Source organism: Eretmochelys imbricata, chromosome 1 (genome assembly GCF_965152235.1).
Source record: "Eretmochelys imbricata isolate rEreImb1 chromosome 1, rEreImb1.hap1, whole genome shotgun sequence".
Classification (NCBI taxonomy): Eukaryota; Metazoa; Chordata; order Testudines; family Cheloniidae; genus Eretmochelys; species Eretmochelys imbricata.
In genome coordinates, this window is record NC_135572.1 from 141166908 (window position 1) to 141192077 (window position 25170).

A 25170-nucleotide genomic window follows, 5' to 3' on the forward strand; every position below is an offset into this window, starting at 1 on the left:
ATAATAAAACCATTCTCACAGGCTAAATGAAATCTGCTGCCATTTAAATATGAAGCCAGAGCAGTCTTATAATACTTTGTTTTCAGATTGCACTAACAGGAAAGAAACAAGTTACTTTCAAAGGCTGAAATGCTCCATTGCAAACAAACAAACAAACACACACAAAACTTGATTTTCATAAAACCAGAAAAGAAAGCACAGCTGCTAAAATGTATTATAAAGAAATCCTTCTATTTCATCTATGTTAGAAAGCTTACAACAGAATGTGGCAAATGACATCACATAAATAGCAAGTTAAACAACATCACACAACAAAGAGAACCTTGTGTATGAAATAATACAACCTTTTAACTGATGATATATTTAGTTAAATTTTATTTATTTTTGCTTTAGTAATGCATATTCTGTTCACTCAAAGTGTGCAAAAATGGGGACAAGGCAGGTGTTTTAACTTTTCTAACGAAAATCAAGCAGAGATGACTTTTCTAGCTGAATGAGAGTCTTATTAAACAGGAAAGCTAAAAAGCCACGGCTTGTAAGACAAAGCTGCTCCCAACCTTATGCTACCTTAGCACACATCTGGCGAGGTTGTCTGAGCAGCTATACCTCAGAAGAGTGACCTCTAGTGGACCTAAGTGATTGGTGTCATCATGGCAGCTACATTATTGAGATCTGGTTTGCAACCCAGTTCCAACCAGTGGGTGGCAAAAAGAAGGCACAAATTATTGTCAAGACAAGATTTTCTTTTTTTTCTTTTTTTTAAATATGCCATTCTACACAAACTTAAATTTACACTGTAGATTGGTTTTGGGACATAAAATTGCATCTGTACTAGCATGTAAACCATCCCACAAAAAGCAGGCTATTCTACCGGAAGCAAAAGAACACCCTCCCCCCCTCCCCCCCCCAAAACAGCAACATTCATTCCTGGCTTATATGCAGTACAAATATTTTAGGAATCTGTGACAAAAGAATTAAAAAAAAGGTCAAAATCATAAAAGCTTGTAAACGGATAACCTGAAATACATTTTATTTATGGAAAAATATCGTCAAAATAGTACCACTACGGACTACACTGCCTGAGTTTTCATTTCATTTGTGATCTTGAAGTAGAGACGTTAGCACAGTAAGATCAGTTTCAGTCACAACCAGTGCCATACAGCAACTGCATCCCCTGGAGTTTTTTCCTCTTCGTTGGAATTTGTGTTGTGCTATCAAAAACTCTTGTGCTAATCCTTCAAACAAAGGGATATTGAGGCAATTCTTAAATCATTTGGCACAAAGTTATTTTGGCTGGGGCATAAATTTGAGTCTCAGTCATGATGAATAATGTAACATTCCACCTATCCAGTATTCATTTTGATTGAAGAGCTTTCTTTATGTCGTTAACTTCCATCTGCAAAGAAAAATCTGATTAGGAGTTTTATTGATGTGTCAAATTCATGCATAATGCCAGCACCAAATTCAGTTGCCTCTTATCTCAGGGTGTGGTGGGCTTGAAAGTAGAGGATTCTCTGTTATCTCCTTATTACTCCCACAAGCAAAAGCCTCACACATCCATGTGACTCTCATTCCGGCTAAAGAGAATTGGAGATTCTTCTTCCAGAGCCCCGCAAAGATAGTCATTGGAACATGTCGTGAACCTACTCAGACTCTTCTCCATTGAGTGGAGACTGAACTGTTGCTGCACTCCAAGCCTAAAGGCTTCTCTTTATTTCACTAGGAAGGTGGTGAAGTATTGGAATGGGTTACCTAGGGAGGTGGTGGAACCTCCATCCTTTGAGGCTTTTAAGGCCCGGCTTGATAAAGCCCTGGGTGGGATGATTTAGTTGGGGTTGGTCCTGCTTTGAGCAGGGGGTTGGACTAGATGACCTCCAACCCTAATCTTCTATGAAATCTGTGATCCACCACACAGCCCTCTGCCAATTGACCTAACAGAGTAACTGATAGTTACCCTCTACTCCAGGTCCCAGCCCAGGGGCCCTAGGGATCGTGGTAAACCACTTGAACTCGTGCTTCCTTCCCCTGGGCTACTTCCCTCTCCTGCTCTTCAGCTTGTGGGGCTTCCTGCCCTCTCTCTCTGCACAAGCCAGGTGTCTCTTTACCTTGGGTCTTGGTCTTCTAGCCACGGCACTTCTCCAAACTCTCCTCTACTTCAACTCCTCCAAACTGCACTCTGCTCCAACTCCTTCAAACTGCTCTCTGCTCGAACTCCAAACCACTCTGCTCCAACTCCTTCCCCTGGATATCTCTCCTATATCACTCTCCTGCTGCCTTTTGGCTATGCTGTATCACAAGCAGTATATTTGATGGTCCAAATAATGGCTCAGTTCTACTACATTTACTCATGTTGCCGGTGTCAAGTACTACTCAAGTGACTGATTCAATAGGATGACTCCAAGTAAGGTAATATTAAATGTTAAAGAAGCAGGACCTGGACTCTTAATGGAAATAATATATATTTTTTAAAATGACACTTTTTTAGAATTATCAGATTGTGTGCAAGAGAAACAGTAGAATCTTGTTAGCTGAAATTAACTTTTCAAATAAAATAAGACCAATTCTTATTTAAAAAGTCATTGGCAGACTGTAAATAACATTTTAAAACATAAATTCTCTCATCTACTTTATGAACAAATTAGATGATTAAAACTAAGAATTTTAAAAACAGATTTCACTTTTCACTAGCTGAACTCTGTTTACTTTTTTGTATTTCCCTCAGCTTAGACAATAAAAAATAAGACTATTCAGATTCCAGAAAATTTTCCTATTTTCATGCGATAACACAATGCAACAGCATATAGATTGCAAACACTACAAGGGGAATATATATTTGTTTATATACATATATTGTAATTTCTTTTTCTATTAAAAGAATGTATTTATCTTAAGTTTTATTGTAGGGGCAGGATTTTAGAACTGCACTATAAGAATTAATGTATAATTTGATTTCATCCTGCTAGCCACCCCATTTGAATAGCAGAAAGGAATGACCCTCTGGGACTATGAGATTCTGTTTTCCCATATGCATTACAAATTGGGCCCTCTTTAGTTAGTAAGAGACAGGATTCTGTATTGTGTCTATGTTAAGTAGATTAGAGGAACATTGAAGGCCTGGGTCTCAATGTAAATTGTCTTGGTTATTAATTGTAAAACTTAGCAAGGTTTAATTTGCAATGCCTTTTTGCTTGATATAAAATACTACTGTTTGTATTCTCAAAGTCTCTGTAAAAGACTGTTTGGTCTCTGTAAGAGACTGCTTGTGTGAATGAGGAATGCATGCATCAGGAAAAGATAAGGTGTGAAGGCCATTGTTAACCAGATGGTCAAGAAAGGCGGAGCGAAGACACTTATTCAGATTTGTTGATGCCAAAGAACCATCAACACATATCCATGATCCCTGATCCCCTTTGTGACCAATCTGGTTGGCCACTAGATTGATCCAGACTCTGGACTGGTAACTATAAACATCAACTGGCAGGAGAGAGAGAGAGTGTGTGTGTGTGTGTGATTGAAAAGCATATGCTAACTGTTGTATTCTCAATAAATGCGGTATGCTGCCTTCTTCCCTATAAAGATACCGTGTGCTTCTTATAACATTTATAAGAGCTTGTTTGCCTTATGCTTGAGGCTAAATTTGACCTGCCAGTATCCCTGTAAAGTTTCCTCTGACCACATAAGATTTGTTAGTCTCTAAGGTGCCACAAGTACTCCTTTTCTTTTTGTGAATACAGACTAACACTGCTGCTACTCTGAAACCTGTCATAAGATTCAAGTACCTGTAATCGTAGACGGATCTTTTTTTCTTCATCCAATTCAGACAACAATTGTTTAATCTCTTTTCTATAAAAAAAGAATGAAAAAATTGCAAAGGTTCATATTATTAAAATAAAGACAATTATCTCTGAACCATTTTCCCACCAAACCAGTTGCTGTATTTTCTCAATAATGATTTATCAAAGTATTTATATCCTTAAAACTTTTTGCATTAGTTTAATTTAAAACACATAATCGACAGAAGAGACTTCATTTATGCTTTTGGAAAACAGCTGTGTAGCAGCTGACCACTTTTGTTCAACTTACAAAAATACGACAAGGAATAAGGTTTTCCATTGTAATAAAAGTACTGTGTTTACAGGTTTAGTACTTTGGCCACCAAAATTTGCTCTGGTCAGTAACGTCACCACTGACTCAGTCCCCAATTACATTTTTTGTAAACGACAATAGGAAATTTGGATTAGTCCACTGGTAGGTTACCACAAAATGGTCTGTTGTCCAGGGGATGTCATGAAGGGAAAAGAAATGGTTTCTGACTTTGAAAGGTAAGACCAGGATGTGATTATTTGGAGGAGGAAGTTTCACTATATCTTTCCCATAGAGAGATCCTCTCCTCTGTCCCAGGCCTGTGCTCTGATCATAATAAATCTTGGAGAGACAAGGCGGGTGCGGTAATATATTTTATTGAACCAACTTATGTTGGTGAGAGAGACAAACTTTCAAGCTTATTCAGAGTTTTCTTCAGGTCTGGGAAAGGTACTCAGAATGTCACAGCTAAATAGAAAGTGGGACCAACAGGGCTACAGCAACGCTGAATGTAATAAATCTTGTCACACTCCTGTTTACTGCCCTGTCCTTCAAGCCAGAAACCAGCAGTTGGAGGCAGCTCCTGCTAGAATGTCAGGCCAGAGGGCTCTTGGGGCCAGTGGCTATGCAAGGCAGGCTGGGAATAGGTGTCAGTTGGCCCAAATTGGGCCACATTCACCTCGACAACCCCTACTTGACAGTCCTCCCCGTGTTCTTTTATTCCCCTACAGTCTCCTTCTTTGTTCTGTCACATTCCTCTGCCACTACAGGTGTTAGCGGTACTCCTAAAATCCTCTTCCCCAAACCTCTACCCTGTCCCTTTACTGTTTTTGGCCTGGCCTGTGGACACCCTAGTTTCATTCCCACTGGGAACAATGGAAGATATCAGCAATATTCAGGAAGGGCAAAAATCATGAGAAAATCCCAGCTTCTGAGATTTGAGCAGTTTAAACCCTCCCAATATCCCCCCTCCCCCAAGAATAAAAATAAATGTAAGACTCAGAATAATGACAGGAGAGTTTTCAACTCATTATTAATCACAATTCAGTTACAGTATTGCGAGCCTCACAAGATCAAAAATCATGAGCCAGTTCCTAAAAAAGTAATGAGATTTATAAAACATCATCAAACCATGGTTTTTTAGTCTGTCTTTTGACTTTTTACCTCCCTCTACTCTTCTGGTAACGTGTGTATGATAATTTCAGGTTGAAAAATCAACCTTTAATGCACACATGCTTCTCCCTGGCTGCTCAAATGGAGATGGTGGAGGTACACAAACATATTTAAGGAGAATTAGAATGGAGAAGATGCAAAATGATTAAATATTTGTTTTATTTAGTTGTTTTATTTATTTAGTCCTAAGTGGCCTCTGTTAATGGTATCTCCTTATTAGGATGGATGCCCCTTCAAAAACGGAGAGAACGGATAAAGAGAGGGAAGACACCCAGGCTGGTGGGAAAGAGGGGGAGTACTTATGTTAACGTATTGTACACAGGTATAATATATGTACTTCAGTGGAGAGCACTATAATGTAATAAATATAAAATATGACGAAAAATCTAATTTACACATATTTGAAAACATACAAAGCCTGTAAAATGGAGCTGGAAAATGAAGAAAGAACATCCAAGAAACACAAAGCACTCTCATTATGTATCAAGTTTTCCAATTATTTTTCAATAAAGATTTATGTGAGCTGCAAAGATCTCTATGTACATGAATATGTTTACAACATGAACCACCTTTCCGAGCTTTCTATATTTCAGTGCAATAATGATACTTATCAATCCCTAAATATTATTTTTTAAATAATTCAGTTACATTCTAAATATTTAACAAATAATTTTAAACCATTCTTTCTTTGTGTAATTTGGATAACTGTGTAACTATATACATTATCCAGTAGTTACAATAAATTATTTTTTAAAATCTCATAATTGTCCAAATAGGTAAAAATATTCATTTTTATTTTAATTGTTCTTTCCTCCTGTGCTTCCTGGGACTTCTCCCCTTCCTTGAACCCAACAGGACACCCTAGCCCCCACCATCAGTTCAGTCCCCCCATTCCCATCAGTCCCCATTCCCACATTTCAGCCCTCCCCGCACAGCCACACCACTGCTCCTCCTGGGGTCTTCACTCCCCTTTCCCAGGCCTGGGGGTATACAGCAGCGTCCCCTCTCATCTCCCCTTTCCCATGGGCTCTTCACCTCTCTCTGCCCCTTCCCATCGCAGGTGCTGCAGGGGGATGCAGGTGAGGAGCAGAGGCACCATCCTGGTAAGTGGGGCAGAAGGAGTGGAGCCATGCTGGGCTGTTGTGCTCTTTGCTCCCTACTCCTCCCTCCCCTCCTGTGAGAACACTGCAAGCAAGATGGAGAGGCTCTGCTGGCTTATAGCAGAGCTGAACTTCATGAGGGGGCTGGAATGTCTCACATCATGGTGAGATGGGCTCTAGACCCTCAGAAATCCCGTCACTTGCAACAAAATCATTTGGAGGAGCAGCTTTCTGGGCAACTGTATTAACAGTTTAACAACTACTGAAGAATTTTAGTATAAAACCCCACTAGAAATGCTTCTCAGCTTTCAGATCAACATATTTAAGAGTCCCTAAATGACAACTGACGTGTTAGACAGTAGCACCTCGTTAGACTCATTAACCTCTGTCAGTCAGCAGTTCAGCTTTTCAAAAAGTCCATGTAAACATGTACTTATATGATAAAACAACGTAGCTCCAGAGAAGCTGTTACAAACTATCAGATTGACTGTATCAGTATTTTAAAATTTTTCTCAACATCTGTCTTTATGAAACCTTTTTGTCTGACAAAAAGATCAAAGGAATTTCACACACAAACACACATATTATATGGAAAAGATTGGTACAAGCACAGTAAAGATGATTAGAATGGATGTTGTGCTTTCTAATGCTTACTTTTGCTGGTCTTTCATTGTTTCAACGATAGTTCTTAGCTCCTTAACTTGTGTTCTCAGCTCTTCCAAGGCTGCCGGACCCTGGCTTGAGAGCTCAGTCTTTGGCTTTCCTTCAGTACTGAACAAAGATGGGGAATTTGACCTATGGCCTGTTGTTCCCACAGTAACTGAATGAAGTGCAGGTGAGGATGAGGAGGATAACGATGCTTGTACATTACTCCCACTAGTCAAACCCCCTGGTTTTGGAGGCAATGAAGTTTTATTATCAGACACCTGTCAACAAAAAACAATGAATATTAAGTTGCCAGTGATAAGAAGCTTTGGTTTCCTGAATTGGAGCACATCTCAGTATTAGCTATATTTTACTCCCCTGCAGTCATGCTGATGGGTTTGGTTAGAACCTTTACATGCTTCAACATGGCACAATGGATACGATACGTCATTGTTACTCAAATCTGTCTTTCTGAACAACCACAGTATTAAGCTTGAGCCTGCCAGGGACCCTCAGCCCAACCCATCACTGAAATGTTTTCCATCAGTATTGTTGCAACTGACAAGGAAAAAACGTTACCAAAATCTAGGTCACCAATAAGACAGGTACAAAGGTCAAAAGAGTTAAAAACAGAGATTTTACATTTTTATTAAGACGACACAGGCAATTCTCTAACAAAATTAAGTGCTTGATACACGTTTCACACAGAACTTTATTATAAGTCAGAGTACGCTGAGCTAAGCTGACCTATTTCTGTGAGAATGCAACTTATGTTATGCAGAGAAACTAAGTAGGATTTCTTGCAGTACCAAATTAGTTGTGATTTTCAACTAGTAATTGAAAGATTCTGTCTGCAATCCAAAACACAGTTAAAGAAAAGGAAAAGCTACTTTACCCAGACTATTACTTAAGAGCTATATAATCCTTAAACCTCCCTGACTTATTCTCCATCAGAACAAATGTACCTCATATTGCAGGAAGTATTCATCTATCAATGAGAAACATCTATCAAGGAGAAACATAATATGTTCAACTACTTTAAAAGAATTGTGTAACTTTGGTACTGAGTTTCTGCTCATGTCTACATCTCCACACTTTCATACAGGAATTCTGGGGTTTGGAAGTTTCATTGTCTTAATCTACCTATGTAGGTACTTATATGGGCCCACATCACTGAAGTGTCTGAATAAAAAAATAATGGATTTTTATCCACACAACATCCCTGTGAAATATTATTCCTATTTTACAGATTAGGAAGTGAGGTACACGTTAGACTAAACTTTGTCACTTACTGATGTTGGCAGAACTCTGGGAACAGTATTTGCTGATTAAAATGCTGCAGAGCACAGGGAGCAATACAGAAAGTGTTCTTTCAGTAACACCATAACAAATGTGGCTATCTTTCTTTTTTAAATATCCAATCTAGAATTTATATTTTGTGTTAAGGTAGTGCCTAGAGGTCCCATTGTGCTAGGCACTGTACAAACACACAGTAAGAAACAGGTCCTGCCCCTAAGGCCTGTCCTACACAAAATTTTTATACCAATTTATTTCAGACAGGGGTGTGATTTTATATTGATATATTTAGAGTGGTACAACCCCTGTTGTGGGCAGGTTTCAACAATTTGAAGGTGCTTATACATATATAGTTTATTCCTGTGAATTTATATTTATGTCTGTTTCTAAACTGATTTAGTGAAAGTGGTGCAAAAACTACACGTGGACAAGCCCTTGGCAGATAAGACAGAGTGGAAGAGGAAATAGAAGCACAGGCCCAAGGTGTCTCAAAAGGTGGTAGAGGCAGGAATGGAACCCATGTCTCCTGACTCCCAGGCTGATATCCACTAGACCATGCTAGGGTTTTGGTTTTTTCTGCTAGAAGTTTGCTTCATACATTTAGGATCCAGAGAACTAGAATCAGAATAAAACAAATTTTTAAGTTAAATGGAATTTGGTGCCTAAAACCTTGACAATAGTTCTCTGTGATGTGCAGCTCTCTTGTGAAGTTTAGCTAGAACAGTATGATAGTTTAGAGCAGTAAATACAGATGTCTGTATTCATTATTAACATGGTTCCATTTTCTCTAGGCTACTGTGACGATATATTATCAATATGACATGTTCTACACTAATGACTGTTCTCTTACCAGTACCATTTAAAGTTTTGGTACCAATAGTTAAAATCATAAATGGTTTGGAACTCAGTTATCTCATCCTCTTCTCCCTCTCAGATTTAATTCTAGTGGTTTGACGGCTTTTGCTCTTGAGTTCTGGATGTCCATAGGATATTCCCAATAGGGATTCATAACCTCTGGAACTGGTTTCCAATGAGTCAGCAGTGGCCAGAGTTTGACAGTCTAAAGGACACGGTGCCAGATTTACCTCTTTGGTTGGGCTTTTGACTGACTGGGGTACTGTAGCTGAGGCAGATAATAGGGTCATTTGCACTAATGAAACCTTGATTGAGATCAATATTTAATCATCATAAATAATACATTGTATTTGTATCAGATTTTTTCTCTGAGGACCTTAAAGCAAAGATAAAATGTTACACAAATAGACAACACAATATGCCTAATAGTAAACAGAAAAGAAAAGGATGTGAAGAGAGATTTAGTAACTTTTCTAAGTTCAAACAGAACTTAGATCTTTAATTACTAAGGCCCTGCCTACACCAGAAACTTTTGTGGCATAGTAATGTTGCTTAGGGATATGATTTTTGCAACCTTTTTATACTGGCAAAAGCCGTAGAAAAATTGCAGTAATACCAGCAAAAAAGTGTTGCCAGTACAGCTTATTTTGCTCAGGGAGTGGGTATAAGCTATATTGGGAAACACACTTTTTTGCCAGTATAAAATGTGTCTACAGTGGGAGGATTTGCCCATATAGCTATACTTGCAAAGCTGTAAGGGCAAACCTCTTCTAGTGTAGACTAGGCCTCCATCTTGTGTTTCACTGTAGGACAATCCTTCAGTATTATATGTATTTTTTAAAACTAACTACCCTGAGGAGCCTAGTTACTGAGATGATGGGTACCGTGAAATAAATAAAATAAACGACAATGCATGTACATGAGGGTAAGTTAGCAGATGCAGAGTAATCAAAACGGTCTGATTAACTTACTTGTGATATTGTAACAGTCTTTGTTTTCTTTGACACTTCAGTTGCTTTATGCATAATGGACACATGTTCTTCCTTTTCCTCTTCAGGGCTTGGTGAGTCAAAGAAATCAGGACTTGAAAGGGAGGACTATATAGGCAAAAAAATAAAAACAGATATTTTCATTCTAGACTACTTTTAAAAGAAAAAAATTACATAGCAAATAATAGCAAAAGTTATCATACAAGACAACTTATAACTCAAAAAGAAGGTTTTCAAAGTTCTGTTTTAATTAGTACCTTGTTTTAAAGGGTGGCGAATGGAAAGAGCAATACTGAAATGACAAATGTGTAGTGGCTATATTGTGATTTAGGGGCACTCTTTGTTAAGAAGAGGGTGCACAGCGCCTTCCTGCCCCCCAGAATTTTAGTTTAATGAGGCAGAATTTTGCTGAGGTTAATAAGGTGTGTATGCTGCTGTTACTTCCGTTCCACCACACTGGGAGAGGATGCATTTGGCCTGGTCAGGTGCAGGCCTCACTCTACCATTTTTGGGGAGGTTAGTGCTGCTATCTGTACACAACACCTACATTCCAATCCACCTTGTGTCTAGCCTCTGTGTAGGAGCACGAAGAGGGGAAAGCTCATTGCATCCTTTGCCCCCTGACCTTGCACACTTTGCGTCTTGCACAGAGTCAACCACAAACTTGGTCTTAGATTTGTTTTAAGTAAATGTAACCTTCCGTTTTTGTTCTTTTTTATTTCCATGATGAGCTATTCACTTTCCCTCCACTTTATTTTTCTAGCATATGAACATGAGACATTAGTGTTAGTAATAGCACACTCTCATTTAGACATCCCAACATGCAAAAACAAAAAATGGAAGAAAATGAAAATTATACACAAAAGATTGAGTATTTGTGCATGATCAAATCTTTGGTTTTTTAAGCAGCAAAATTATATTGGTCACACACCAGGAAGCTGGGCACAATTTGATCTATATAACAGATCCAGAGAAGTTAGAAAAAGATAGCTTTACTCCCCCTAAGTGGTATTTTAACAGATGAAAGGGAGGTCCTATTACGTGGAGCTGGTAGTCTGGACTATGTCTTCATACATTAAGGGGTGGATTAATGCAGGGCCTATAGGGGATCTAGATATTGATATATCATTTATAGAATCTTCAATTGGCAGCCATGTTCCTTCACACCTACTGGAAAGCAGCAGCCAATCAGAGCGACTCAGCAGACCTCCCTCCCTCTCCTCTCCGGAGCCTGGCCTATTCTCACTTGAAGGGAGGGATGCCCCTGCTCACAGGAGGCGAGGAAGGGCATAAAGAGCCCTGAAGCACTGGGCAGCTCCACTCGCTCTTCCCCTGCACCCCTTCCTGTGAGCAGGGATGGCTTTTCTGTTCCTTTCTCTCCCACCCTGTAACTCCTGACCAGGGAAGAGGGAGGGAGGTGAAAACCCCTTGCCAGGAAGGGGAAGAGGGGACCCTGCTGCAGCCCTCTCTGGCCTGAAAAAGGGGGTGAAGAACCCCAGAAGGAGTAGAGGTGAGGCTGGGGAGGAGGCACAGCTGACGGGCGGTGTTAGAGGGCAGAACTGATAGGGGGCTGGGCAATACTGATGGGGGCACTAGATGTATGCAGTGATGTTGTAGTTGTGTTAGTCCCAGGATATTAGAGAGACACTGTGAGTAAGGCAAATCTTTTATTGGACCAACTTCTACTGGTGAGAGAGACAAGCTTTGGAGCTGACATAGAGCTCTTCTTCAGGTCACTAGATGGAAGAACTGATGGGTTCTGTGCCGATGCACTTCAGTTTATTTTCCCTCTATTGACTTTCATGCCATGTATTTAATGTAGAAGCTTTTCATTTACATTTAAACACATTAGATCTACATCCATTGATACATTTCTACTTACAGTGGTATACTTTTAATCGGGAGCTTACTCAGATACTTAGTTATACACCATGAAGTTATGAGTAATTGACATACTTTCACGTGATCACATGCTGCACAGAAGTTTTCAAAAAAAAAAAAAAAAGATTGTGCAAGTGTCAAAATTTCAGACAATAAGGAAAAGAAAGTTAGATGTCCCTTCATTCCTAGTGAGATTAATTTATAATGTTAATTTCACAGTTTAAATAGAATTAATATAAATAGCATGCTGTGTTAATAGCATTACAGTGAATCTATATAATTATTTGCTTGAAAGATTTTGTTGCACTGTTGCCTACTGGCTCACTCAACCTTTTATTTTGAGATTAATAAATACAATCTGGCACACCACTCTTGAAAGCTTGTGAGCCCTGGCCAGTGGCAGTTTCACTAGGAGCAAATACCTGAAGAGCCCTTTGGCCCACCAAGATTTGGACTTTGCCTTATCTGGCTCATCAGAAAATGTAACTGAATACCACTGCTATTGATAATTAGGTAATTAAAGCCTTACTACTGGTTATGGCCCAAAATTAAAATGGTTTTGCCCATTTTAACTTTAATTCAACCTTACCGTATTTATTTAAAAAAGAAAACGGAAATAACCAAGGTAATTTAACAACTGATTCTTTGGCATTGGACAGGGGTGGTGGTAAAACAGTGAACGAAAGAAACTGAATATGCAAGGAGGGACTCCCAAAACTATAACAGCCCTGGGCCCCTATCAAAATTAATATCATCCTGATATACACCTGAGTCCTTTGGGTCATTGGTTGTTGGATGTCAGTAAAAACAAATACATTATTTAGAGCTAACAGCGGCTAGTGGGTTGCTTGATAACAGAATTGAACAGGATGTGTGAATAGTGGATAGGTTGCCTTTTATCATTGTGAGTACTTGCATGGGTATATGATAAGTGAGAGAAGGCCTGTTATTAGGAAATCACAATATTATATTACATTATTATATTATAACTGAAAAAAAATCATGTGTAGCTACTGAAATTCTTCCTTTCCCTTTCTTGTTCAATCCCTTCAATTCTATCTTTTCCCGTCTTTAATTTTAATTTCTTCATTTTCTTTAATTGTTGTTGCTACTGAACTTATCTGGCTGTGCCCTGTACCAGTCACATGTTTAGTATCTGGAGATGTCAGGGAGTGTCTTTTGGGTTTCCAGATCTATTAAATAGTGACCCCGGGCACAACCAATAGGTCATTTTGATTCCTTCATCTGAGACACACTGTTTATTGGGTGTAACTTGTTGAGCAAGAGTTTCCTAAAAGTCACAGTTGATGTGCAAGTGGTGTAAGACATGGTGTCTTCTGTCAATTGCCCCTTTTTATTTCTTTCTTGTCGTGAAAAAAAAAAAGATGAAATTTAAGTTTCTCACAGTAACTATGAGTCAAGAATAACAGCTCTTATAGAAGAGGCAGGAAAGTATGAGAGAAAAAACATGCAAACATGGACAATGAAATTTAAAAGTATGACTTAATATGCAGAAAAACTGCAACTGGCATGTTATTACAGAAATATAGAGAGAGTGTGTGTGTCAGTTATGAGTAGCCCATATCTGAACAAGAGGCTCATAAAAAGATATGCCCCCTTAGTTTTTGGAAATCTCTATTTTCCAGGGATGTATATGTTTGCAAAGAGGAAGAGTAAGGGACTTCAATATATTGATTTGATTTACCATTTAAATAAAAATGCTTTTTTAAATCATAACAATCAAGGAAGAAGGCAACACCATTTGGCAAACAAACAGCACATTAAGTCCACTTTGCTAGAAATGTTGATACTTTGTTCCTCTAGAAACATAATGTGTTTATTGCCAATATAGCACAGAATTCAACTTGTATAATTTGACAGTGGGGGCAGTTTTGAAGACCCCTAAAAAGACCAAGGAATATTCTCCTTGGGGAAACTTTTTTAAAAGTACTTGACACCTCAAGTGCAATCTGGTCTATTCCAAAAACTCTTATGAAGTATTTTTATGAGCTCCAGTCACGCTTGGTAGAGATGATCTAGTAGTATTCAGAGAGTGGTGAAACTCTTTCTTAGACAGGGAATGTTCTTAAACTTACATTCAAAATTATGACATAATTTTAAAAAGGGTCTCCCTGAGAACCACCTCCAGCACCTCATTAGTATGTGTGACACAGCTGCCTAAGTGTAAATGAAAGGATTGAACAACACGGATACTTACCAAGAAAAAAATTTTCAGAAAGTAATTTGAAAAAAAAAAGGAAGAAAAAATGAACGTACAGATGTGAGTGACTGGGATGGAGGTCGTCTGCCAGTAGCTTTTGGTCTGGTTGTAGTTGGATGACTGAGCTTCTCAGCAACTGGTACTACAGAGTCAAAACCTTCCAGATCTTAAAAACAAAGATCACATTGAGTCAATTCTGAGAATCATTCTCCAAGAGAAACAATACGAACTTATACTAAAGACAAAACAAACCCCCTACCTTTGGTAAATCTCAAAGAATTAAGTCCCCATTACATCATGTTGCTTCTGTTCTTTTTTTCAGAATTTAGCTACCCTTATGTTTAAAAAATAAATCTAGGGTAGCTGAAATCTAGGCACTTTTAACTTCTGCCATGCATGCTTATTCTTTGGATCAGTTATAATCAGGCCTGGAAAGAGTTCAGGAGACTTTTTTGCCTACCAGTGTAATTAAAGTTGAATGACAAAACTGTCCCAGTCATGTGAAACAGAAAATGCAGCTGCAAAATTACCTTGTTGCTGCTAGAGAGGCTAACAATTTTTCTATGAGTAATTTGAGGCAGAAAATAGCATGCACATTCTCCCAGTGTTTCTATCCCCAATGCTAGATTTGCACTACAGCATTTGATAATGATCACTAATTGAAACCTATAACAACAATGAAAAGAAAACACCTTAGTAGACTCCTAAAAGTCTACAGGGCCCAGGGTAAGTCAATTCAAAGAATAGGAAGCTGGCTTGGCTTTATGTGACATGAGACACATGGATGGAGTGTTTACTGAATCCAGCCACATGCTAGTACTGAAGGAGGGATATGACATCTGAAGGAATATTACTGCTCTTGAACACATTTGAATCAGATGGTTTAACATCACTCATCTGTTTTGTTTTATAGACAACACTGTTTCAGCCACCTCAACTTAAGATAGTCTACTGCATTTGTGTATGAGATAGATATATCACCCCTCCGGTCCCCCTGTTTTGTCAAATTATTGGAATATGTGATTCAAGAATAAACTCGATAAAAGAATGCATTGGCTGTGAACCAAAAACTGCAAATCCTTCATAAAATATATATACCAAAGAGTTAAATGGGATTGTATTCAGACCTGGTAAAGGAGCAATTAATCTACTGCAGATCAAGCTACGTTGATATAATACACAAGGTTAATATCCTTAAAATGACAGATAATAGAAAATAAAGACCCATGAGATGGATAAACTGTTGCACATTAAGTAGGAGAGCCAAACGGATTTCAGGTACTTAGAGGATTTGGTGGCTGGGAGTTAAATAGGATCTACATTTTAAACCATGTATCTCTGTGGCAGTAATACCCTGGAGAATCTCCAAGGAAGGTATGTACACTACTTTCAATAACCTTCTTATGGCACTCTAAAGGTTATTTGCCTCAGAATTTTACAACATTTTAGGAATAACTCTTTCTACACACAACAAATAACTGCCCGTCCTCTAATGAACATGCCTTCAGCGCGTCTTTTGTTGGATCTTGTAACCTACATCTTAGCCTTGCCACTGTGGCATGTTACACATTCTGCCACTCAGGATCTGACAGTCTAAAGTTACAAGTTCATCTTTGCAAAGGTCAGGTGATGCAATAGGCCACTGTGGAAGAGCATGGATTAAACTTTAAAAGTCCATCCAGCCAACATATATCTGAAACCTATCCTTTTGCCCTCTAGTGCTGCTTTTTGTTTGGGTGTAATTTATTTTCTCTGGAAATCTTAGTTCAAATGTGGCATCTGATTTTCCGTAATACCCCACTTCTATCCAGTTTTCCAGCTGAGGTGAATAAGGGCTGATGAGGTTAAGTGACTTGCCTAAGACCACACAGTTAATAAGTTGCCCAACTTTAATTAGAACCCATGGCATGTGTTTTAACCACTATACACAACTCTACCTTAAGTTTTAAAGACAGGGAATAAAAGTAAATTCTGATCCTCTTGACTACCATCTCTTCCACCACTGAACCAAGAAAACACATTGACAGCTTCACTGTTCTCTGTCTTGTGACTTTTGTCCAAAGCGCCACTGTTCTCTCCTTTTTTCTTATAAAAGGTAATTAACTACTACAGGTAATTAGATTATCGTGGAAAGCAACCTATGAAAAAGGGTGATGTTATTAATTCAAAGTGCTGGTTAGTATATAAAAGGATCACACTTGAGAAGTCAGCTCTCTCCATTTTTTAAGTGTAACACTGCTGATCCTACTCATGAATTATTATCAGAAGTATGTTTCTATATTTGATCAGAGTAATTAAACATTCACATTTTGTTCATTTTAATGTAAAAACATATGGGTTAGATTCAGCAACTGAATGCATGTGTCGCTGAAGTCAGTAAAAGCTGTGAGCATCTGAATGAAGGAGACTAGTAATAAAATTGGATGGGCCATATAATAGTTTTGTCCATAGTGAAACCTGACTTCTGTGAAAAGGTTCTAACAACAAGAAATAGATGGAAGGGTTTTAGCAATAGCCCAGTTTTTCAAGTTTCTCAATCTACAGCTGATTGCTAGAAAAATAGTTCAAAACAGCCTCTACGAGAAATACAGACTATAAAAGAGAAATACAGAAGAGAGCATAGGGTGGAAAGATTTAAATTCTGTTATATGCTGCCAAACTAGTGAGATTACAAAAACCCAAATGACATTATAATTAAAATCCTATTAAACTGTAAGTCAGAGCCCAAAGAGAAGGACCCTTACTTGTACCAGTCTAAAATAGCAAACTCATTTATAGAACCCCCTTGCCCTTTTTTTGATCTTCTTATTTAGACTTTTTGTATCTCTTTCAAATCCTTCCCTTGCCAAGTTGATCAGCACTTCAGAGGCAGACCCTAAAGTACTATTCACACAGAGAACAAATTATTTTAATAATTGATTAAATCGATACAAGTAAAACAAAGACTACAATTGCTCAAACTAAAGGCAGGTCTCAGTGGTAGCAGAGTTGGTGTATGAATGTACAGTGTAGAATGCTGTACAGTTAGGGTCAATTTTTTATTTACACTGCTTATTTTTCTGATTATTCTTGCCAATGAAATATAATGCTACAATGATTTTTCAATGTTCTTAGCCAGGTTTTCTCTTATATATTGTACACACGTTATATAGGGGTGTGCAGAAATGACAGCATTAAATGCTAATGCAGGCATGTGATTATAAAACAATTTATATATAGCTAAGGAAGATTATATTTTGGGATTTTACATTTGAGTACAGTATACCTCCCTTGTTCTGGGAAATGTGGGATACCATAACAGAAAAAGGAAGCAGTTACTGTATGCAAAGTCTTGCTAATTGTGCTGTAGACCACACAGCAGCCCGTGGAAGCAAACAATCAAATTCTTCTCAAAGGAAGCCCTTCCCTTCTCTGGTCTGACACCAACCAAGCTCCAGGCAGTAGCCTTCACCTAAGACTCAGATGAGATAATGCATCCAGTCTCCTAACTTCCAGGTCTCTCTCAAACTGGGTCTCAGCATCCCCCACCCCTCCCCTTAATAGCCTCACGTGCTGCCCTGCTCTCTTAATTGGCCAAACTGGGAGCACCTGCTCTGGCACCAGACCACTGGGCCTGTTCACTTACAGGGGCCAGCCACCCTGTGGCAGTGTACTAATGCAGCATAATCTTTTTTAAAGTGTTCTGCTTGCTGTCCAAGCCTAGTTGGCAGGACCAGCTCTAGGCACCAGCAAAGCAAGCACGTGCTTGGGGCAGCACAATACCAGGAGCGGCATCCCGGCCACCCTTTTTTTCTTGCTTGGGCAGTTGCGCTCTCGGAGCTTGGGGCGGCAAAAAACCTAGAGCCGGCCCTGATAGTTGGTTAAAATGAAAAATCAGCTGTGCAAGAAATATTCTCAGGTAAATTGGCATGGAAATCAAGAGTAGTTCTCCCGTTACATTATCTTTTAAGGAGTGTGTGTGTGTGTGTAAAAATGTTACTGTTTTCAAAACAGATCCATGTGAAAAAACGTAGGGTACAAGTTTTCAGCCTGCAAGGGACTTTTTTCCCTCAAAAAGGGGGGGGAAAGTCATTAAGCAATTTTACAATTACTGAGTTGGCAAGAAATAGGCAAGGGTTTTAAGCTTGTTTCATAAGGTTTTTTGTTTGCTCATTTTTTTTTCTTCTTCATATGGATTCAGCTCTTTGGTGCTTTAGAAGAAACAAGCAAAGTGATTTCACCTTGAAAATTAATAATGAAAAGTGATCAACAGATAGTAGAATCAATATTTTTAATAGTACCATGGATACTAAAATCTTGAAAGAAAATAAACATGAAAAGTCCATGTATGGTGGATGAGATAGAGATTAATGAAATTTGTTGCATGTTAATTAATGCAAATACAGTAAATATGGTTAATAATTGAAAAAAATGAAGAACCTAAGTATTGTTGAGGACTCTGAGAAAACTGACATTATTATCTATGTATTTCTATACAACAGGCCAGATTTTCCCACCCTTTACTCATCCTGAGTAGTACCTTACTTTGGGAAGGAATCCCGCATTGGTTTCTTAGAATGAGTCAGAGTAGCAGACCCCTGTCCATAATGAAATGCAGACTAACTCCATTTGAACTCCAGTTCAGATCTGATTCATTCAATTTTATCAGGAAGGCTTCCTGTTTCTAAATCTATTGCATTTAGAATAACATGGATTGTATGCGAGACTTCTGCCATCTCAGCCTCTTGCTTTAGGTGCAAGAATTTGGATAACAAAGGCTCCATAAGACAGTAATTAGATAACTTTCTTTTCTTAGCTGCCTTTTCAGATTTTATCCTGAATCTTGGATAGTTGAAAACTGAATGCTGAAAGTTGCTGTATGGTACCCCGCAAAGCTCTGGTTCAGTGCTCTCATCAAGTTTTTACCTTTAAAGATTCAGAAGATGCCGAGCAAGTATTTAGAGGTCAAGAAAACTGAGCTAAGCTAGAAAAAATGGGTATGTTGCTTTTAGACAACTCAACACACATGGAGAGTGGTTTATATTTCTGTTTTACCACATTTTCCTTGCCCTGAAGGGCTAGGGAGTTAATTAATTATTTCATGGACTATTATTATCTCTCTGATTACAATATTTACAATTCAAGGCTATGGTTATGGGTAATCCTCAGTTAGCTAACATAAATATTACAGCTTAATGCATTTCTGCAATTCTATTAATTCTGGCAGCTTTGTATAACTGTGTTAGAATGAATATGTACAGCATTGTGTTGGGGGATGCCAGCTGAAGGTGGATTTCTCTTTTCACTATAACTCTCATTTTGCCCTCAGCATCTGGTATTCAGTGAAGAACTATTTTTCCTAAGTTTTACAGATGAGGTTGCCAAGGAACAAGGGGGTCTAGTTATTTGCCTGAAGTCACAAAATGAGCTAATGGCTTACCCGGGATTTAAACACAGGACTATGTGTTTCATAACTCTTTCTTCAAGGATTCTCTAACTTTTTACATAATGTGGACCATATCTTATTATGGAAATCATTTCACTGCCACTTCCCCTCCCATCCACAATCACACTGACCATCTCCCCTCCCATTTATGAATGTATATCAGCACTGTGGCAACTAGATATTCATTACAAGGAAAAGAGCTTTTTAGGGAATATTTAACTGTCTTAATGCAATTTAGCATGTGGAAAAAAAGGAGGTGAGCTGGCAGCATGTGCCAGTCAGCTCTCCATCACTCACTAGCAGGTGTTCCTCAGACCATACTTTGAGAACTACTGATTTACTATCTTTCAAGATCGTATCTCCCTACAGCTCTGAGAAAAGAGCTTTCTTCTGTTACCTTATAGAATATCTCCTAATAAATCTCATGCCTGTGCTACATTTTTCAGCAGCAATCAGTGAGTACTTAGGTGTCTTCTGTTAGTAATATTAGAGATAGCTAAGATCCGACAGAGAAAAGGGTATAAAAAGACAGGATAAACATTGAAACAGATTGTGTACTCTTAGATGCATGCATGAACTGTGCGCGCAGTGTTGCCAACTCTCATGATTTTGTCACGAATCTCATGATAATTATTGTTTTCCTTAAAGCCCCAGCTCCTGGAGTCATGTGGATTTGTGATTATTTTAACCTTCATTCTTAAAGTAAAAGTAAGTTTCTAGCTCTTGTTGCTATGAAGAAAGCTTCAAAGTGTGACTCTCAGTGAAGGCTCAAAAAGCAGCAGGCATATAAAAAACCACACCAAATGTATCATTTGTACATAATCTCATGATTTTAAAGCCAATCTCATGATTTTTGGTGAGCTTGACTCATGATTTTTGAACATTTGGGGTTGGCAATACTGTGCATGTGCAGTCCATTATTTACTGGGAAGAACAGAGACTACTATTTTGTGTGGATTATTGCGTGATTCTGATGTATATATTTTAACAGTATTTACTGGCAGATTACAGTTTAAATGACATAGTTCAAATCCATAAGACTTTCAATATCAGATAATTTTTAAAAGGTCAAATTTTGGGTTTTAAAAGACTTCACTGTATTCTTTTAAAAATGTATATAATAATTTCTAACTCAAACAGGAGAGAGTCCTCTACATTCATTATTGATTGAAATTATTCTGTAATTCTTTGAAAACAAAATTAGAGCTTTATCCTTTAAATTACCAAATTTGCTAAAAGTTTTCTTTTGTCAATCTACTAGCCCTCAAAAATTATCATTGTTATAAAATAGATCATATTTCTGAGGGCTAGTAGATTGACGTTCATTGGTCCAGGATCTAGGAACTATGGGTGGAATTTTTAAGAAAAAATGCCTTACCTTGTACTAGTACTTTGCCATATATATAAGGTGTGAATTTAAACCACTATAGTTATACCAGTATAACTTCCCCTGGTGGCACTCTTATTCCAGTTGTGGTGGTTTGGGAGACCTGTCTATCTACACTGTATGAATTCTGTTTGATGCTATGGCCCCTCTGTATGTTTATGCCCATATGGCTGACTTTGCTGTCTTCTTGCATCATATTTCTTGTGGTAGGGAGAGGGGGACTGGCGCGAGGGTGTCTGCTTCTGAAGGGGATAATCATTGAGGAGCATCAACAACTGAATAAGTCTACCCTAACAGAACAATGGGGTTGTTGCAATCTGGGTGAAAAACCAGTTCTTTCCAACTTGTGTGTAGAATGGAAAGAAAAAAAGAGCAAAGAACCAAGATATTAGCCCTGGCTTTTAAAACCACAGAGAGTGGGAGGGTCAGAAATGCAAAAGGAGCTTGGGCAGGAGTGGAAGGAGTCTCTATGATTTCAGAAGAGAAGCTTCAGCAGGACGAGTGAGGTCCAGGAGAGGGGATGTGAAACTCTAAAAAAACACTGACCAAATCTCTAAGAATGCTCAAGAGTGTTGAGGAAATTGAGGCAAAGAATTGCACACAGGGTATCTTAGTTTGCATGGATCTGTATATATCTTTTGTGCTGTATAAAGTAAAGAGTGAATGATTTAGAAATCCAAAGTCAAGGGCAAAGCTACACTTAGCATGCTGCGTCAGCGCAGCTGCACCACTGTAGCACTTTAATGAAAAGGCTCTCCCCCGACAGAAGAGAGCTCTCCCCCGACAAGAGAGCTCTCCCACTGGTGTAGTTAATCCACCTCCCCGAGAGGGGGTAGCTATGTCAATGGGAGAAGCTCTCCCACCAACATAGTGCTGTCTATGTGGGGCGTTATGTCACTCAGGGGTGTGAAATATCCACACCCCTGAGCAACTTAGTTATACAGGTATAAGTCTGTAGTGTAGACCTGGCCTAAGACAATCAAGTCTCCCTGAAGGGTTAAATTATAAACTAGAGTACCCATGAGGATTGCGCTCTGGGAAAAGGGTGTGCTTGAGCTCCTGGGAAATCTTGGGAGCCCAGGGTGGCTGGACCACAGTGTCCCACTTCCAAGAAAGGTATCAGAGAGTCCAAGCCCCAGGAGGTCTGTAACACTGGTATAAGAGTGCCTTTTTCTGCTTTAGCTTATGTTGCTTTGGAAGTGGTTTAAGCTCAGCTGAAACAGGCTACTTTTATTTTGGAATAAGAGTATCCACTGTTGGAAATATATATATTATCCTAGTATAGCTGGAAACATTTCCCATGCAGGCAAGCCCTTAGTGACTTAGGTACGTGAGTCTATTGAAAGTCAATGGGTGTTTTTGACAACCTCACTTTATATATTTTACTTCAGACTAGGTAACAGCTCAAAGATGTTACTAAATGGTCCTTCTGTTGTGTAATATGTAATGATGCCACAATGAAATGTATGTATTATACTTTATGGTGGCACCATTTGAATATAAAGACCAGATAAACAGAAACCAGGTGTTGACAGATAGTGCATGCATAAAATATATACATCAGATAACCCAATAAAATCCCATAGAGAAGGGTTATAAGAAATTGTAATGATTATATTTCTGTTGCAATATTATAGTGCAATATTTTCCATCACAGTCCACTATCTACCCATTTGCAATTAGAAAATATCTATCACCAAAATACACAACAGTAGTTCCACAGAATGCATGCTATTCATTTTTAGCTAAGGTAAATGTCAGGATAGAAAAGAGATGGAAAAACGCCTTACCCTCATCAAGTGAAGAAGAGTTACCCATGGTAAAGAGATGTAAATGGGAAAAGCTTGATGAAATATGAGTGGAAAGGAAAAGAAAGGCATCACTAAAAATAGGGGGGAAGGAAAAAAGAAAAAGAAGTGAGGAGGAAAGGGGAATGGTTTGTTTTTCATGTCCCTTACTGTAACTGTAACTGAAATATTATACTTTGTAAGCAAGATGGTAATAGCTGTAAAACCAGTACTCCACTTTACTGAACTGAATTAAAAAGACAGCCATAAAATCAAACATACTCCCACTAACTAGTATCTCACAGTTCATTATGACTCTAGACAAGCAATTTATTTTGCATACCTTGGGGGCTTGTTTTCACTAGCAAATTACATCAAGTTGGAATATGACCCTGAGGAGTCGTGTTAAGATGATCCTGACCACAACTTTTCAGTCTGTATAGAGAGGGACAAGACATGTAATGGATAAAACCAAATGAGCCTAGGGTTTATCAATGACCATCTAACTCCATGTAGAACATGATGTGTCCCTGAGTATACAGACTGCAAAGTAGCGGTCAGCATCAAGTTAGCTAACTTCTCAAGGTTAACTTCCAATTCAATACAATTTGCTAGTGAAGACGAGCCCCTTTGCTCTATTGCATCTATTTAAAATTAACTTTCTGACATACAACATTATCTGAATTGTACAATATCAATCTAGTGAAGCTCAAGCAATGGCAATTCAGTTATAATTTGTGTGCTAGTACTCAACACCCCTCTGACACAGAGTATAGCAGACCCTTACTGACAGTGGGAGTGCCGCAGTGCAGATTAGAAAGGCTTCAAAATTTCCAGTGCCAGGGGGCCAGGACAGTGCTGAAGCACCACCCTGTCCACTGACACTTAGTAGCATCATGAAACCAAGCTAGGCCACATGTGATTGGCTACTGCTGGTGCTCCTCCTCCTCCTGCTGCAAGGGGTTCTCAGAGCCCCAGAACAGCTCTATTTAGGCTACTGTAGAAATGGAAAGTAACCAGTGACCAAGATTACAGTGAAATGGGTATGCAAGAGCTGTTAGAAAGGCCACTTCGGTTCCCTCCTCTTCAAAGACTACTCCTACAACAGCTACTGCTTCTGCTTGCATGCTTTTTACACTACTGAGCCCTTCTGTGGGTCTGTGCTGAGAAGAAGATGGTACTTAGATCCACCTCCTTCTCACTTTGTTGGAAGCAAAGGGGGAAAAGGAGGCAGCTGGGGGCTGCCCTCTCCCCTCACAGCTCATCAGCATATAGGGTAAATCCTGCCTTAGTGACCACCTCTGAAGACAGACCACCTGTCACACACGACTACTTGCAGAAACCACAGAACGCTCCCACTCTCCGGTGTGCAAACCTTTGAAGAGAGACCACCTCTTACAAGTGACCACTTTTGCTAACTTCCAGGAGTGATCCCTCTTGGCAGGTTTTACTGTATTATAAAGTTAAGGCAGTTTTGGCAATGTTCACTACCTTTCACGTATCCCAATTTAATTCACTCTGACCTCGTGCTGCCCAATCAGTCAGTGCTTTTAAATCCATCTCTCAATTCTCTAACATTTTTACTAACAATTTATTATCAACAAAATCTCACCAATTTACTGTCCCTTCCTCTCATGAACGATTAATAAATCTATAAAATAACACTGATCCATAGTAAACCCTGGGGAGGTAATCCCTCTCCATTGCAAGGAGCAGTCATTCACTGCTACTCATTTTAGCTTACAAAATTTTAATCCATCACAAAACTTTACCCTCTACAAGGTGGCTTTTTATTTCCTTGATCAATAGCTTTTTGAAAATCCAAGTAAATTATGATCACTGGGTCACCTTTCACTCCCAAGTTAATACTTTTTTCTATGAACTCTAATGGGCTAGAAAGACATGTGGTGTAGATGTCATGCTCGTTTGACCCTATCAGGTTATATTTATCTAAGTATACTTTCCTTTATCCAATAAATTTACCTAAGTGTTCACACTATTCTATCCTTAGACTCATTTAGTTCTTTCCATTAAAGTTACTAGCAGCTCAATGGCTAAAACCTTATGCAATGTTTTGCAAATGTGATTTGTTTATTTTTGTGTGCATTGTCCTTGGGTGATCGATCTTTGTATTTGCTTCTGTTCTCCCTACCAGTTCCACCTCAAAAAATAAAAATATCTGAAATGATTCTGGAAGAGAACAGGGATTGTTCTTAAACAACATTTACTAGTTATCCCACGATACCATTTTTTAAAATCTGTGCTTTTATCATATCGCACTTTTAGCACATCGCAGTGCTAGGATACTTATATCACACCATACTATTT

The 25170-nt window shown here is 38.6% G+C and overlaps 1 protein-coding gene across 3 annotated transcripts in view; it reads right to left on the reverse strand.

The window, feature by feature from the left end:
• Window positions 1–918: 918 nt before the first annotated feature.
• SH3KBP1 (SH3 domain containing kinase binding protein 1) overlaps window positions 919–25170 on the reverse strand; it is a 339163-nt gene continuing 314911 nt past the window's right edge. For all 3 annotated transcript variants that reach the window (XM_077807185.1, XM_077807184.1, XM_077807186.1), the window contains 5 exons: window positions 14300–14409; window positions 10124–10249; window positions 7011–7282; window positions 3780–3843; window positions 919–1396 (listed from right to left, as the gene is read on the reverse strand). In XM_077807185.1, coding sequence (XP_077663311.1) covers window positions 1355–1396; window positions 3780–3843; window positions 7011–7282; window positions 10124–10249; window positions 14300–14409 — 614 coding nt within the window. In that variant the 3' untranslated portion in view covers window positions 919–1354. The remainder of the gene's footprint in view (window positions 1397–3779; window positions 3844–7010; window positions 7283–10123; window positions 10250–14299; window positions 14410–25170) is intronic.